At 54.3% G+C, this 16,937-nt stretch overlaps 1 protein-coding gene across 3 annotated transcripts in view; it reads right to left on the bottom strand.

Moving 5' to 3' along the window:
• Positions 1-16,937, bottom strand: part of NOL4L (nucleolar protein 4 like) — a 127,444-nt gene that overhangs the window by 59,639 nt on the left and 50,868 nt on the right. The window contains exons 3-5 of one of the 3 annotated variants that reach the window (XM_036321774.1): positions 12,283-12,394; positions 9,325-9,444; positions 3,401-3,510 (exon numbers count right to left, since the gene is read on the bottom strand). In XM_036321774.1, the coding sequence (XP_036177667.1) occupies positions 3,401-3,510; positions 9,325-9,444; positions 12,283-12,394 (342 nt within the window). Of the gene's footprint in view, positions 1-3,400; positions 3,511-9,324; positions 9,445-12,282; positions 12,395-16,937 lie in introns of those variants that run through there. The other 2 variants (XM_036321775.1, XM_036321778.1) reach the window with 2 other exon arrangements.

The raw sequence follows: 16,937 nt of genomic DNA, 5'->3' as shown, positions 1-16,937 counted from the left end.
AGCCCCGAAAGGGCTTTGCGAGATCAGCTGCTGGGATGGCGCTTGCTGGTGGGCCTGCCCTGTGAGTGCTGCCTGCATCCCTCCCTGGACCCTCCTCTTATCAGAGAATGCGCAGAGTAAGTCTACATGCACAGAACCCTTCCTATCCTGCCCCCTATAAGAAATGTATTCATCATCAGTACAATTGAATGTGAATTTCAGTTTTATATCTTTATGAGAGTTTCACCAGTAAGAACAAAAATGAAAAAAAAAAAAAAGAGATTTTTCTCAGGCTACACTCTCTTATTTTCAGCTCAATGTGGCCACTTCAATGACAGCTCCCGGGGTCTGGTCTGTGTCTTAGGACGGAAGTCCTGCGAGGGTGGAGGCTGACCCCTAAATGCCTTGCACACTGAGGGCACCATAAATTTCTGCCGCATTGAATCAGAACTCAAGAGGAACATGTTTCCTTTGTGTGAATATTGCTATGCTGGGTTTTCACTTTACCTAACACCCTCGTGGAGAAGGACCCATCTCCCAGCACATTGATCTGACACGACTGGAGCACAAGCAATGTGATTCTGTCCGTTTCACAAGGAAACCCCACCACCTGTCCTTGTCTGCCCAAAGCAAAGCGAGGGAAATGTTCTACTTGCCTGACGGTTTGTCTCTTGGATGGGAAAGATGAATTATTGGGATTTTTTCACCAGAGTTCTCAGATGTAGAGCTGTGCTCGGCATTAATAAAATACCATTTGTCCTGGCTCCCAGTGAGTTTAGATTTGGTTTATTTTCCATGTAGCCTGCGTGATTGATTTGCAAACACTCCAGGTGTCCTCTGCGTGTCCTGGTCAGAGTGATGGGCAAGGAATGAAACTACTTTTGGAGCCTGGTCTTGAGAAGCGAGATTTGATAGAGCAGAGCCAGTCCCCTGGCTGAGTTCGAATAGGGGCCTATGCACCCACCCCCAGGGGAGGCCTGCTCTGGCTCTGCTACAGGAAAGAAGCTATCAGTTCAAATACGTGTGTTTTTACAAGCTGAAAAACCCAAGTCTTCGGGGTCCCTGGCCCTTCCTTGCTGCTGTAGATAAATAATCTGGTGAGCATGTGATTTTTTGTTTTGCTATGTGCCCGGCTATAAAAGAGGGGTAACAGTGCTGCCGGAGAGGCAGAGGCCTTGAGAGCTCATTGCTGTGCACGGAGTGCTGGAGACTGACAGATGAAAGGCCCTAGGTACGAGGCAGGACGCTGCTCCTCTGCCAGGTGTGCAGGGAGGGTCTGCCCCTTTGATCTCCGGCAGCACCCAGGAGAAATAACTACTTTCAGAGAGCCCCATCTGGGAAGCTAAGAATGAAGGCGAGGAAGACACAGTCAACGCCACTGTAAGGAGAGGGCACCGCAGCCTCAGCCTCAGCCTCAGCCTCAGCCCAGCTGGGTTCTCAGAGCACCCTGGGAAAATGCCTTCCCACAATCCTCCCTTCCTTTGGGAGTAGCCAGACCTCACCGGGACAATTTATCCATCTCACTTCAGGAACTTCAGTTCGTTCACAGATATCCACCAGGTGCCTCACACTGTGCTCTCTCCTTTGTTTAGCAGTAGAACTCCTCACGGTTTCTGCACCAGCCTCACCAGCCCTCGGATTCTCGCTGGTGCTATCTTTCCGCGAGCCACAGGGCCCTTGCACAAGCTGAGGCCTGGCGCTCTGTTCCCTTCAGGTCGTGGTCTCAGCTCAAACGTCCCTTTCTGAGGCAAACCTTCCCTGACCCGGCCCCGCCCCCCCACCCCCCACACACATCTAAGTACTCAGAGCACCACGTGCCCCACTGCAGGACACTTGTTACAGCTGCACCGTGACGGCTGACTGATCTCTCCCTTGACTATTTATGGCTACCTGCTAGGAGCTGGGTGTTTGTGTGTGATTTTATCATTAGTGTCTGTCTAGATCAGGAGAACTAGGAATGGTGCTGCCTTTGCTCATCCCCAGGTCACAGAGTAGGGCTCTATAAATATTTGTTGAAGGCCCAAATCCTTGCTAATATATCTAGCCAACAGTCTTGATCCCCCCCCACCCCCCAGACGGTAAGACTTTGTATAACCAGATGAAATATAACAGGATCCGTTAATGAGGGATCACAGGTGGGCTATGCTGACTACTACCGGTCCTGGCGGTGGCCACAGCGTGACAGGGGCCACAGGCCGGTTCTAGCGCCACGGCAAAGTTCTTTCTGCGAGTATGAAACCCCAATGCCACTTTCCCCATTGACGTTATCTTTGATTGCTGGACATTTCTTAGGGATGCAACCATCACAGAACAGACACTCTCGGGAAAGAAAACACTGGAGACACAGAGACACAAACAGCTCTACCACCCAGAGCGTAGCGTACCTCATTAAACCTTTAGGGGCTGATCGTGGCTGGCACACCCTCCCTCCTCCTTAGGGGAGCGCAGGCTTGGTATGTTCAAGCCAAACAGCTCAAATCCTCAAACTGGGTGCCACAGGCCCAGACGTTACCAGGACACATCCTGCTACGTCACCTTGGAGCTATCACCCCCTCGCCCCCTTCGCTCCCGTGACAGCACGTGCTCAGGTTGTCAAGGAGACCGGCAGTAAGTGAGACAGCATGCACCCAGGGCTGGAAGTCAGACTTTCCTTGAAAGAACCCATTCCCCTGTTCAGGCCACAAAGACAGGGAGAGTTCAGATGTCACAACAGACGAGAACCCTTGAAGCTGGAGGGGAGATTATGGCCCTGGTTTTAGGCGGCGATGGAGGGAGAGGGTGGCGCTCACTTGCCCCCCTTTGAGAGACAGACAGTCAGGCTACTTGCTTTGCGAAGGGCTAGAAGGTGTACTGTGTGGGGAGGGAGGCAAGAGTGGTTTTCTTTTAATAGCCTGTTTCCACGGTGCCTGACAGCCCTTGGCAGTCCACAGCTGGGGAGTCTTGGACAGCCAGGGGCCTTATCTCACTCGGGCCACCCGCCAGGGCCCATCCTCCTGGCCTGTCTGGGCCCCAAGAGTGACAGAGGCCACAGGCTGGCAGGCAGGGCCCCTCCTCCCTCGTCTCCCTGGGGAGAGGAGTAGCAGACAAAGGGCAGAGCAGAGACAGAACCACCCAAGAGCCAAGGTCTGCAGCTCGCGCCTCCCCCTCCCTGCCCTGCCCTCGGGGCAAGTTTTGTGAAGCGTGAGCTCCCTGGGTTTCACTGAAGACCCAGCAGGGCTGTCTGCCCAGCAGACCCTTTAACTAGGAACACATTCTTTCCCTCCCCTCTCAGCCTGACGGCACAGCCCAGATAACCAGATAAGGGCCTCTTTGATTTCCAGTGTGTTTACACAGGCTGTGGCCCCACATCTTGGGAAGGATCAGCCACATCCAGGCAAGTTAGGACGCTTCCAGGTGGGGTGAGGGGAGACGGGAGACTTACCTGCTCCTGGGAATTCATCACGCGCAACTTCATCTGCTTCAGGTATGTGGAGGTGAGGGGCATGTTGTAATCAATAATCCCAGAGACCAGAGGAGAGGGAGGCTCGTTTTCTGGCAGAAAGAACAAAAGGAACTCCTTTCAGTCTGTGCTGTGGGCCACGGGGGCAGCACACCCTGTCACCCACATGGAGAACTCAGCACAGCCTGTGGGAAGGAAAGAACGGGCCAGAGGCCACACATGGACAGCTCGCCCACCATGACTGGCCCGTAGATGTGGCCTGCATGCCACTGAAAATATTTTTCAATTAGGTGCCAGTGTTTAATAAGAGAGTTCACATTTAAAAACTCAGGGATATTTGGCTTTGAAAAACGGAAGGTCTGGACACACTGGGCCCGTATTCCCACACCAACCACTGCAGCTGTGCGGCAGCCGCTGCTTTTAGAGGGTGTGAGCTCTCCATTTTGCCACAGTCCCCACCACTCCCTATTGTTTTGTTCACTTTCACTCAGTTATGATACTGGCCAGGCCCTTGAAGGCATTTATGTTTCCAACCTCGAGCTAAGCCAGCTCTCTTTGTGGTGCACACATGCCACCCCCCCACAACCCATCTCCTACCCCCACCGCATCCCCCAAAAGCACTGTCAGGTACCATATGGCTCACAGCTCTGGGCCTCCACCCCCAAAATTCTGGTTCCTCCTTTATCACATGGAACATTGTTCCTCCCATTTATTGCTTTGTTGTCCTAAAGATCAAAGTAATGTGTGTTCTTTTTGTAGAGCATTTGCAAAGTGTGGAAAGATGTAAAGAAAAAACAACAACAAAAAAAACCATAATTGCACTAAGCAGCTTGGCATATGCTTCTGTTTATTCGCCGCTCCCCACCCCCCCGCCCCCGTGATTTCTCTTCTTTATGTCCTTGATATCAGAATGCACACAGAAAATTGTAGCTTGCTTAAAAAATTTTTTTTTGTTTAACATTTTGTCATAAGCATTTCCTTCACGATCCAAAATCTTGTTTTGGCCCTGTCGAGTTTGGCACAGTGGACAGAGTGTCAGCTGCGGACCAATGGGTTTGATTCCAGTCAAGGGCACATACCTTGGTTGCAGGCTCCTCCCCAGCCCAGGCCCTGGTTGGGGTGTGTGCAGGAGGCAACCAATTGATGTGTTTCTCTCACATCGATGATTCTCTCTGTCTTTCCCTCTCTTTTCCACTCTCCCTAAAAATCAATGGAAAAATATCCTTGGGTGAGGATTAACAAAAATAAATAAAAATCTTGTTTTGCTTTACAAATGTAATTTTTATAGCTGTGTACTATTTTACCATACTTTCCTTAAGTTATTCCCTTATGAATGACTATTTATGTTGTGTCCTATTGTTGGTGATTATAAACAACACTGCGCTAAACATATTTGTGTGTGGGTATTGTTCCAAATTTCTGATCATTTTCTTTTTAAAACAAATTCCAAGAAATGGAATTCATGGGTTGAAGGGCAGGAATATTCGGTAACTCTTAAAATCTCTGGCTGAGCTGCCTTCTTCAAAGGCTGCTGCCACGGACAATCCAGCCAATGGACACTGCGTAGTTCTGCATCTTAGGTGGCCCTGTGGGTGGCACACAGGGCAGATGAAAATGGCACAGGAATAAGTCAAGGAAGACAGGAAGCATGGCTAAAAGAGAGCCTGTCACTTCTCCCCTGTCCCAGTCCCGCTTTGGATGTCTTTTGCTATGACCAAGCTTGAAGTCCTGGAGCCACCTGCTGGGACCCATCTCACTTAGTCATTTAGTCACTTGACCCTGCTTTCGCCCTCTCCCTGGAGAAACAGTTTTGGTTACCTGTTCTCTGGCCTCCAGCTCCTGCCTCCAGGACTCCAGGCCAAAGTTCTCCCTGGTGCCTACTTCTGTTCATGAGCTGGGACTTGAGTGTACGAACGACACTGGGACTAGCCGAAGACTGCCCTCCACCATCACCACCGAGAGATGGGCTGGAGAAGAAGCAAGTGATGGGCCCAGGTGGCGGAAAGCAGAGGCTCTCCAAGCTGATTAGCTAAACCTGCTGCTCCAGCGCCGGAGCCCAGCCAGAAACCCCTGCGAGCTTGAGAACACTAGGCTGAGTGAAAGAAGCCGGACATAAAAGGACAACTACTGTGTGACTCCACTTCCATGGAATATCTACAACGGACACAGTCACAGAGAACGTGGGATTGAGGTTATGAGGGATGGGGGCAGGGATGGGAAGTTATTGCTTCATGGGTACACAGTTTGTTTGGGGTGATGAAAAGGTTTTGGAAATAGATAGTAGTGGTAGTTGCTCAATCACGTGAAAAGAACCAATGCCACTAAATTGCACACTTAAAATCATTAAAATGGCTAGTTTTAGATTATAAATCTTTTACCAGAATAAGGAAAGCCAGGCCCCTGCAAATAAGGGGGAGGAACACCTAAGGGGAGAAGGGAGGCTCCTAGCTGGCCAGGATAGAAAGGCCTGCAGAAAATGGGGTCCATGCAGCCGGGTCCCGGAGACTAGGGGTGCTATTTTGAGGCCGTGTACATCTGGTGAACACACAGCCTAAATAACATTTCTTATCAAATTTTATAAAAGAGCTTTGTTTAGCTTTTTGTTGTCACACAGCTATTTTTTTTTATGTGTGAGTGTGTGTTTTTGTTAATCCTCCCCTGAGGATATTCTTCCATTGATCTTTTAGAGAGAGTGGAAGAGAGAGGAAAAGACTGAGAGAAACGTCAATGTGAAAGAAACACATGGACACGCCCGACCAGGGCCCGGGCCAGGGAGGAGCCTGCAACCAAGATACCTGCCCTTGACCGGAATCGAACCCGGGACCCGTTGGTCTGCAGGCCAATGCTCTACCCATTGAGCAAACTGGCTAGGGTCAGTTTTTGTGTTCTTTGATGAAGATTTTTGTTCTTGAGGAAGAGGTAAATGTCACTAACAGAGAATGTCTCAGAAACTTGAATGGATCAAACTTTTTTTTCAGAGAATTCCTCTTGGTTTGGTGGCAGAAGGGCTCTCTGACACAGGTGCACATGACCCTTTGGCACAGACACCAGCGCGGTGGGGAATGGAAGTGTGCTCCAGTGTCCTTGCAGCCTCTTCTCCTCGCTGTCCCACCGTCAACCCAGACGACCTGGCCCCCCAAATTCGACAGGGGGTGGATGCAGTGTGTGAGGCAGACAGCCCAGCGACGACACTGAGATGGTGTCACTCAAAAAAGCCATGGCTCCCGTTGTCAGATCATGGGTCTTAGAAGGGAGAATTCTGCCTTTTCCATTTCATTTCCCCAAAGACGGGGTTTCTGGTGAAAAGCTGTTAGACAACATAGTATGTGAGAAGGGTCCCGGGTCAGAGCCACAAATGCAGGCTGCACCCAGTGTCACGGTGATTCAGTGTTTGGTCATCCTGAAATGCCACAGCTGCTTATGAGAAAGTCTCTTTAATGAAGTCAGGTACAGCTTGGTTAAAACAAAAACAGCGATAGCTGGGATGGCACTGTGGGAGGCTGGAGAAGGGGTCTTCCTTGGCCTGCTCCCTCCCAGCATGTCCACAGATCAGAAACTGCTTCTGGTGCCCAGAGCCGAGCCTGGAGGGCACACAGAGAAGAGGTGGGAGCCCTCGTCTGGGAAAGCGGGGACATCCTGAAGCACACACACACCCATCAGAGGTCAGTATGCAGTGAAATGCTCACGTCTGCAGTTCCAGAAGTGAGAGTTCTGTGGGGGAGGCAGGACCTTGGCGGGCAGGGGACATTCCAGGTGAGGGAATGCGCCAGGGAGCTGGTTGTGGGAGGTCAGAAATCAGCCACAGCACAGAACAGTGGGGAGCCCCCACGGCTCTGGAGGTGATAAATGCCCCCACAGAGAGGATCAGCTTAGTGGGAAAGAGATAAGGAGCAGGGGCCAGTGGGAGCTCTGTGGAGGGGTCAGGCACTCACAGGTGAGATAAATGCCAGGATGGGGGATGAGCTGAGACAGACACGTGAACGCGGACAAGCGGCTTCCTGGGCTCTGCTGAGACAGGACAGGCCCCTGCTGCGATCAACACATACAGTGGCCATGCTCCAGCCACCACAAATAATCCGATACCCCTGGTGAGTCAGGAGCTCCCAAGGGTCACGGAGCCGAAATAATCAGGCAGGCTGCTGGGGAGAGAGGCAGAGGAACCACCCAAAGAAACGTTTCAACACAACACCTCCTTGCCAAGGGAAATGGAAACCAGCCCAAGCGCAAGACCTAGTTTTACAGGCCTTGAAAACCATCAGCGATGCAGAGGTTTTACCGAGGCCAAGCCACACAGGCCGAGCTGAGCTCTGACCTCCACCGCTGGGCGCCAATGGCATGCCTTAATCGGCGCAAATTTCACCTGAAGGTGGAATACAAGGTGGCAGTTCTCATGAGCGTCACGTAAGGAGTGGTTCTGGGAGCCGGCGGCAGGAGCTGTCCCAGGCAGGGCGGGGTGCTGAGGGACACGTGTGATGAAGGCCTGGCACACAGCAGCCCTGAGACCAGCCAGCCTGTCATGGGTCTCAGATATGGAAAGAGAGATCAAGGCCTGAGGCCAACTCAGAAGGCGACGAAAAAAACTCTTCAGGAGGAAGTCAATCAGTGGAGCAGCAAGTCTTCAAGGAGCACTGATGTGTGCGCATTCAGGGTGGGGAAGGTGGGGGAACCCTGTAGGTACAGTCCCTGCACTCAGCAGGGTGGGACTGACGGCCAGTCCATCAGAGCTCAGAGGAGAAGGCACTCGAGGCAGCTCTGCGGAGAGAGGGTCTGAACAGGACTTGCGTGCACGCGGCTGACAGCTACTGAGCGCGCGAGGAGCTCCGCACAGACCCTTCTGCCTGATGCTCCCAAGCACTCCCTGTGGTGGGGACTAGCATCAGTACCCCCTTTCACAGAAGAGTCCACAGCACGTGGAGAGCCAGGCACTCTCCCTGCCACCCAGCAAGTGAGGACGAGCGCCGGAGGGCAGGCCGGCACGGAGCCTCCGACAGGCGAAGAGCGGGCTGGAAGCGGGGCACCTGGAGGAGCCGCGCCCGAGGGGGTGGAAACCACACAGAGGAGTCCGGGCCTGGCTGCCAAGCAGCCTCCTTCTGAGTGGACGGCTCTGCTGAGGAGGAAGGAACCTTTCCATAGGTAGGTGGCACTGCCCAGTGCGAACTCCTAGTTTGCAGCCGTACAAACAATACTTGGTCACATCGGGAAGCAGCAGCGTGCCTCCAGAGACCAGCTCTCATTTTCTGCCTCCTCTCCACCTGGACTTGCTCAGCAGCTGGTAGGGGAAGAGCGTGGAGTCGGGAGGCCCTGGAATTTCCCATCCTCGGACTTCCTGATCTTCGGCAGACTCCTTTGTTTGTGCTTCTGGTGCTGGGGGAGGACCTGGGGCTGTCCAGGCCCCCACACTCGGCCGGGGACAAACTGCTGAGCAGGGAAGGCTGCTTGGCTTCCTTTCTTTCTTTTTAACCCTCGGCCAGGAAGCGAGGCGTTCTCCCAGCAGCCCCTCAAGAACTCTCCATCCTGTTCCCTGTCCCCCTCCTGCCCCACCTTCCTGGGACAGGAACACAGGGCTGGCCTCTGTGGCCAGATGCAGGCTCTGATTTCCCTGTGGGCGGGTGGGAGAGGGGGGAGGCAGGGCTGGCCTGGCAGGGGTGCCTGTGAAAGTGGTAGGTGCAGCTGAGTGCACCCAGAGAGGCCAGCGTGGTGGGCAGAGATAGGATCCCAGGCTCTCAGCTGGGGCAGGAGAAAGGAGAACCTGCCAGCTGGCCAGGGTGGTCCAGGCGGCTAATGCCTCTGGCCGCTAAGCAGACAGGGAAGCTTTTCAGAGTCTAAGACTCCCCTCTGGCAGCTGCCAGGAACAAACCCTCCCTTCCCTTTGCCCAGCGTCTAGGTTGTGGACCCAGGGTGCTCACCTGGGTGGGTGACTGACTGTGTGTCTCCCTGTGGGACACCCGGACACTGGTAGTCTTGTGTCTGGGTTCCATGTGTAACAACATGGGGTCCAGGCTGATGTTCCCACTGCACCAGGCGCCCTACAGAACACGGTTGTTTAATTCAACTGAGGCCTTACAATAGCCCCCGGAGGGAGTGCTGATGAGAAGACAAATTCTCTTGCCTTCTGGGGACCTTGGACAAGTGATGTCACCATGACACCTCTCCATGCCTCCTTTCTTCAGCTGTGAACCGGGACAGATACCTCCCAGGCTCCCAGGAGCTGTGATGAGCAGGTGAGGTTCAGAGAGGTCCTCTAACCGGCTGAGGGACACACAGCAGGAAACAGTTCCCTGCTGCACTCCTCACCCTGCCTGGGCCTGGGTCCCAGGGGTGACCACTCATCCACCTGTGCCCTCCGGTTCCGTCCTAATTGTTTCCACAGCAACTGAGTAGTAAGATACAAAATCTGTTTGCCTGGGGGAACAGAGGCAAGGCCAAGCTCACGCCCTCCCATGGGCGCCCCGTCTCCTGCTTCCCCAGTGTCTCCTGTTCTCCCTGCCGGGAAAGCTCCGCTCCTGGGGACAAAGGAGTGGCATTCCACCCAAGGACAGGCCAGGGTGAGCCAGGCACAGCCTCCCTCTGTCTCCCTCGGTCCTGCCTGGAGCAGGCCCTTGGAAAGAGAGGCCCCAGCCCAGAGCCCACAGAGCTGGTTTATATTCTAGGCGGCTCCTTCCGGCTGTGTGCTCTCTCCCTCCCCACCTCCCTCCCTTCCTTCTCCCCCTCCTTCTACCCTGGGGTGGAGGCATGGTGATGGCAGCTACGAAAAAACAGGCTGCTGCTGTGCTAGCATCGCCCTCCCAGCCACGCGGAAGCCCATAGATGAGGAGTGGAACTGCAGCCCTGGAGACCTCGCAACCTTCCCTGAGGAATGGGGGAGGTGAGAATGTTCTCCACACCAGCAGAGAGCAAGGGAGCAGCAGAGATGGAGCCTGCAGATACCCGAGCAGCCCACAAAAGGCCCCTCTTGGCCTTGCCTCTGTTCCCCCAGGCAAACAGATTCTGTGTCTGACTCCCCCAGTTGCTATGGAAACGACTAGGACAGAACAGGAGAGGACAGGTGGATGGGTGGGCACCCCTGGGACCCAGGCCCGGGCAGGGTGGGGAGCGCAGCAGGAAAAGCCCTTCTAGTACCATCTGCAGGTACCAACTGCTGTCTGGGCCCAGCGGCTACAGCCAGTCAGCCGGGCCAGGCCGCATGGCGCAGGGGCCTCACCCTGGCATCCAGGGTTATCACGACAATGGCAACAGCCACAGGTCACCCCTCCTGGGCGTGGCAGCCCTGCGCCAGGAACAGCAATTAACTCTCAAGCCTCATCAGCCCTGGAGGTGACTACCATTATTAACCCATTTTACACATGAGGAAACTGAGACTCAGACAGACGAAGTCACTTGTTCAGGACACACATCTGTTGAGCTGCAGAGCTGAGATTTTAACTCATCCGGTGTGGCCTGGAGGCCCTGCTCTTAAACCAGGACCCAGCATTTATGAGAGATTAACTAGATTTCTTCCTGTCCCTCAAGCTATAGAAGCTCTCTGATGTACCTGACAAGCAGCGCTGGCCTGTCGGCCCCACGGGCAGAACAGCCTCTGCACCTGATGAGTTGGCCGGTGTCAGAAGTTGTCCCTGACGTTCATGTGCCTCAGGGACAACCAAAAGGAGGGAAACTCTACTCCTGCGCTCCAGTTCCTCTGTGGTCACCTGTTTGGGCTTCATTGTTGGTGTTCCCTTTCCAGACTTGTAGGATGGCACCTGAGTAAGCTGCTCACCCTTCATTCTGAGCCTATTCCCATCCTCAGGCAAAACACCCATGGACTGCAGCAACCTGTGCAGGCCTGATGCCCAGGAGCAGCCTAGAAGCCCTGATAGATCCCCCGTGTGGGCACCATTTCTCAGGGCAAGTTACACCACATCCGTCACATGCACTGGCCCATCTCACTGTGCCTAAGCCGCCTGTGAACAGATGGCCCTGGGACTTCCTGGAGGCCTCCGGGATGCTGGGGTTCGGCGTGTGGGGGACTAATGTGGGGGTCTCTGCTGCTTCTCACTGTGTCGGCAGAGCTGGACAGCATGGATGTCGGTCCAAGGGACCAACAGTGGCTGGTCACAAGGGCTCTGGGCATTTTAAATTCTAACCAATCCCCCTAGATTTCCGATTTGTACACAAGGAGAGACAAACACTTAGAGTAGACCTACTGCTGGCAGTTGGGTGGCTACAGGATAGGGCTGTGCTCCTGTCGTCTGAGAGCTTACAGTTGGGTCAGCAAGACCAAACCTAGGGGACACTGCTGGGGGAGAGACCTGGGTGGAAGAATTACAGAGCTTAGGGAATGGGGCAGGCGAGGGGGCATTTCCATCCAGAGCCTCCTGGGAGAATTGTGGCCCACGCCCGGAAGTGCAGTAGGGATGTACTATTTGTTTTTCAGTGAAACTTGCCTTTAAAAAAAAAACCACAAAAAACAGCCCTGCCCAGTTTGGCTCAGTGGATAGAGCATCAGCCCACGGACTGAAGGGTCCTGGGTTCGATTCCGGTCAAGGACATGTACCTCAGTTGCAGGCTCTATTGGGAGGCAACCAATTGATGTGTCTCTCTCACATCAAAGTTTCTTTCTCTCTGTCTCTCCCCCCTCCCTTCCATGCTCTCTAAAAATCAATGGGAAAATATCCTCGGGTGAGGATTAACAAAACAAACAAACAAACAAACAAATAAAAAACAAGGCTCTCTGGGCAGCCCCATGGACTCACACCAGCCTCTGGGAATTGTGACAACGGCTGGACGTGCACTTTTCTGTCTGTGCTGGCCCTGCTGGTGGGAGAGCCTCTCCCTGCACAGCCCCCCCACCTGCCAGCCTCCAGCACGCCCGCCTCCTCCCCTACCTTTGGGCTCCAGGCCGTTGGAATTAAAGTGCATCCTCTTCTGACACTCTGTGCAGCTCATCAGGAACCGGGTCACAGCCTCTCGTGGAAGGAAGGCGTACGTCTCCGCAATCTGGGGGAGAGAGGAGGTTCGCTTGTTATGTGGATCCGTGGGGAGCGCTTCGTCACCCCGTCAACAAGGGCTGTGCTTGCACTTGGTGGCAGGCCCTTGGCCCTTGCCAGGAAGGGCAGGGATTTGAGGAGCAAGGGGCAGATGTCCTCGATTCTCAGTCATGGAAATGAGTCAGTACTTTTGCAGAAAATGTGTTTTAAAAATTTGAATAAAATTAAAAAAGCAAAGCATTTAAACATTACCTAGTCTTTAACCTATATTCTAGTAATATTCCTCGCAGAACATTTTATGACCGTTACTGAAAAATGAGCTTATGAGCATCGCTCTAGGGTAGGACGAAACAATTTCCCCTCCCACAGATGGATAAACTGAGACCCGTTTATAAATCTACAGGCTCTGGGCCAAGGTTCTACAAGCTATTTTCTGCGAAAACTCACAGATCAAGAACCTTTCTAGGGAGAGCTGTGAAAGGCTGATGCCAAGGGATCCGATTTTTCAAACAGGACAGACTCTTAGGACCGCCATGTTCCAAGTTAGGTCATGAGGCCCAGAGAGGTGAACCTATTGTCCCAAGGTCACACAGCTCTCTAGAGGCAGTGCCAGACTGAAGCCCATGTTTCAGGTCACACCACCCCATACCTGCCTCCAGAGGGCCTCCCCTAGCTAGGGAGAAGAGAAGGGGGGGCATGGGAGAGAACACAAGAGAGAAGTTGGGTGGGGGCGTGGGGAAGGTGGGCTCCTTGGCCCACCCCTCTTCTCTTGCTCTGGGTTTTGGGAAACCCGCTGGCCCTGGTTTGGCTGCCTGAGGGGTCCAGAAGGACCTCTGAGGCCCAGGTTCCCTGGCTGAGGCCCATAGCTGCCCAGTTGCTGGTTTTTACCCATTTCCCAGAGCCCAGGCCCTCCCACTCTTCTCCACTAAGGGGCAGCATCGCCCCAGCATTCCACAGTCCTCGCTGCAACCCAGCTGGGAAAGTTGGCCCAGCTGCTCCTTAGGGATGCACAAACGCCCCGCTCAATCTCTGTGTGGCCAGGGGGCTGGGTAGTGCAGGGCGGAGTGGATGGATGAGGTGGGAGGTGGGGAGTAGGAAGTCCAGGGCACCCCAAGCTGTAGCCAGGCCCTGAGAGGACCAGCTCCATTGTGCTCCCAGCTCAGCCAGCCTGTGGAGCACCAGGGACCACTCCTGCCAGGCAGCTGGCTGCAAAAGCAGAGTTAATTTTGGTGACACAATTGTTATTTCTCAGCTGATTTGATGCTCTGCGGAGCAGGCAGGCTTCTTGATGAGTTATCTCCCTTCCAAATTCCCTGTCTTGATTGCCTTTCTTTGGAGGTCAGGGACAAGGGCAAAACCCTGGTCTCCGATTGGAGCTGGTGAGTGGGAAGGTGGTGGTCAGCCATGCACCAGTCCTTCTTAGATGTCAGGGCTGAGAGATGGGAGCTTCCCTGCCACCCACATGCACATCTTCATCCCAGCCCAAAGCTGCCTGGAAGTCTTAGGGGAAGAACATCCCTGTCGGGCTGCAGGTTGGGAGGGATGGGTCTTGCGGAAGGGCCAGTGGCTGTAGGAGTAAAGCAGAGGGCTATGGCTAACTAGGGCCAACCAGATGACCTTGTAGGTGCCCCGAGGCATGGTATTCCTGGTAAAATGAAGGGAGGTTCATACCATAGGGACAGCCCTACTTCTCCACATGGAGCTCACTGCCACTGAAACCATTTTTATACGGCTAGAGAGGGCCTTCCTGGCCTGGTTGTTCTGCTGAGGGCTGTCCATTGGCCTGCTGAGAGTACAGGAATGGTTCCCAGAGAGGGCTCTGACACAGGCCAGAATGGTGGCCCCAGCTCTCCTGGCCTTGCAGACCCAGCAGTATGCAAAGGCTGGCTGGAGCGCCACATGCAGGGGGAGTGCTAGTGCACCCCCCTTTGACTCTGTGTTCCAGAGGGGGAAAAGGGGTTGGCCGGAGGCAGATAGGTGAGAGGTCCTTCGAGCTGCCTGAAGACCAGGGAGGAAGCCCTGTCTTGCATGGCTAGAATGTCTGTGGCCTTGCTAAGAGCTCCCTGGGGAGTCAGCCCAGCTCTGCACTGCTGTAGGGAGCCACGTGGAGGATGCTTCCCCCAGTGGGGCCTGCGACCTTTTGCGGGCATCTTTTGGTGCACCCTCCTGGCTTGTGCACACGAGAAATGGAACCTCCATTTCTGTTCGATGCACGGACGTCCAAGGGCACAGGATCACAGGTTGAGTTAAAATGAGAAGGACAATCCCAGCGGATGCTCTAGTCAGTAGGATGGTGGTTTTCAGAAATAGACTCTTATGCTGAAGTCCAAAACATGAAACAGATAAAGATAGAGCTGCTGTGTTTAAGGAGGGGAAGCTCCAGGATCCCTGTCTCCACTTAGCTTCCCTCAGCTGCCTTGGGGGCCTGCTGCCTTGCTCTCCTCGGGGCCATCTGCCCGGACCCTGGCACTTACATGTGAATTTGCCTCTTACCTTCTTCCTAGTGATAAAAACCAAGAGAGATTTTGCTGGCAGGAAGAGCAGAAGCTATTTACAGAGTCGCTGACTTGTAAGGCTCCATTTCGCTCCCCAACTCGGAGGCCGGCCGACTAAGACAGATGAGGCCAATTGGGGGGATTTGCACCACTTTACAAGATCCTCCTTCTGCCCCGTGGGTGGATTAGCACGTGGTGGACCTGGAGTAGCTACTGACCACATCTGGCCCCAACTACAAAGTAGTCTGGGCATCCAGATCCGGATTCTGGAACCTGATCTTGCCTACCAGCACCCTGGGGGCGAGGGAGGAAGCAAACGGGCTCACTCTAACCCAGATGGGTGCAGGCACCAGAAAAGCCCCTTGAGAAAGGACCAATCCTCAATGTGGGTCCAGGGAACTTTGTAGAACCGCGTGGAAACCTCCCCAGGCCCTGGCATTGGCAAGACCTCCTGGGATCCTCTGGCCCTCAAGTCACACTGCATCAGAGGCAAAAAGTAAGGCCCGGGCTTCCTACCCAAAGTGGGAATCCCCCTGCATTAGCTCATATACGTCCAGCTTCAGAAAGCTCATTACCTGATCCTGATCCACTGCTGAACAGTGGCAGGTGCCAGAAAGTTCTTTTTCCCTCTGAAGAATGCACCTCTTTCAATGCCCTGAGCACGTTGACCCATCTCCTTTCCAGCCCTCTGCCTCCCGCAGGCACCCCAGGCCTGTGAGGATCCGAAAGTCCCAGCTGCCCTGGAGATAAGGCAGTCCCAGGATTCAGGTTTGGCAAAACACAGAGAGACAGGTCCCCAAACACCTCAGCCATGAGCCTGACACCAGCCCTGTGGTGCCAGGCTGTCCCCTCTGCAGCCATCAGCACAGAGTTTCCTGGGAGCTCCCTGTCCCCAGGTCCGGATGGGGCGGGGCAGGTCCACTAGTGAGCCTGAAGAGTTAGGCTCGGATGAAAGAAATGGCAGATGAAAAGAGGGGGACAAAAACATCCAGGCACCACCCCCACCCCCAGAAGGGAAAGGGTGGCATGGAGAAGGGTGACAGATGGGGGAGAGGGGGAAGGGAGAGGAGACACACAGGGAGGAGGGGGGTGCGGCAGCCTCCTTGGCCTCACACCCACTGCAGGAGGGCCCTGGCCTGTTCCACTCAGCGTTGGCCCCGCTGCTGAAATTCCAGCTCTGTGCACAGCCCAGCTGGCTCACTGCCCGTCATGTGCCAGCTCCAGGCTGGGCAGCGGGAAGTGGGGCACGCGGCGGGCATATGGCCGAGAAGCCAGGAAATGCAGAGCAAAGCCTGGACGGCCGCTTGGCCCAGGGACACAGATGCTGCCAATACCAGCCTGGCTCTGCCCTCTCCATAGCATGGAGCCCACAGCCCCTGGCCTTCATAAATAGCCAGGGGGTGCCTGCAGGTGAGGCGTGGTGCTGGACACCAAGGGAACCAGGGCAATCACATGGTCTGGCTGGCTCCGGCCCATCTACCTGGACAGCAGCAAGTCATTGGCTTTACGAGCTGACCACAGGGGTTTGAAGAAAGGTAGGCTGTGTAGTGCTCAGAGTGCAGGCTCTGGGGCCAGCTACTTCGCTCTGCATGTCAACTGGGCAACCTCAGGCAGATTACCCATCTCTCTGACCTTCATTTTTCTTGTCTGTAAAATGGGGATAACAGCACCAAGAGCTGGTGCCTGGGAAGTGCCGAGCACAGGGCCTGGCATATGCTACCTGCCCAGCACTGGCAAATTTAACGCTGAGCAAATGTGCTGGGTCTCATCGGTACCACATTGGCCCCAGCCTGGGTGGCCCTCCCTCTGCCCAGGACCCTCTGGTGGAAATACCCTCACAATTCCCTTCCCACACTTTCCCACATGTATTGAGAAGCAGGAGAGGTGGGCCAGATGGTATAATAATCTCCTGCTTCCCTCAGCCTGAACCCTCATCTCTCTAAGGTCCTTGGCACAAGGGTCCGTCCTTAAGACTCACTTAGGGCAAAGGCCATCTTCTGAGGACAAGGACACAGCAGATTGTTGGATTTTCTTTTCTTTTTTTAATCCTCACCTGAG

Source organism: Myotis myotis, unplaced genomic scaffold (assembly GCF_014108235.1).
Source record: "Myotis myotis isolate mMyoMyo1 unplaced genomic scaffold, mMyoMyo1.p scaffold_m19_p_9, whole genome shotgun sequence".
Lineage (NCBI taxonomy): Eukaryota > Metazoa > Chordata > Mammalia > Chiroptera > Vespertilionidae > Myotis > Myotis myotis.
Note: the sequence above shows the minus strand (reverse complement) of the source record. Positions and strands in the feature narration are given on the sequence as shown.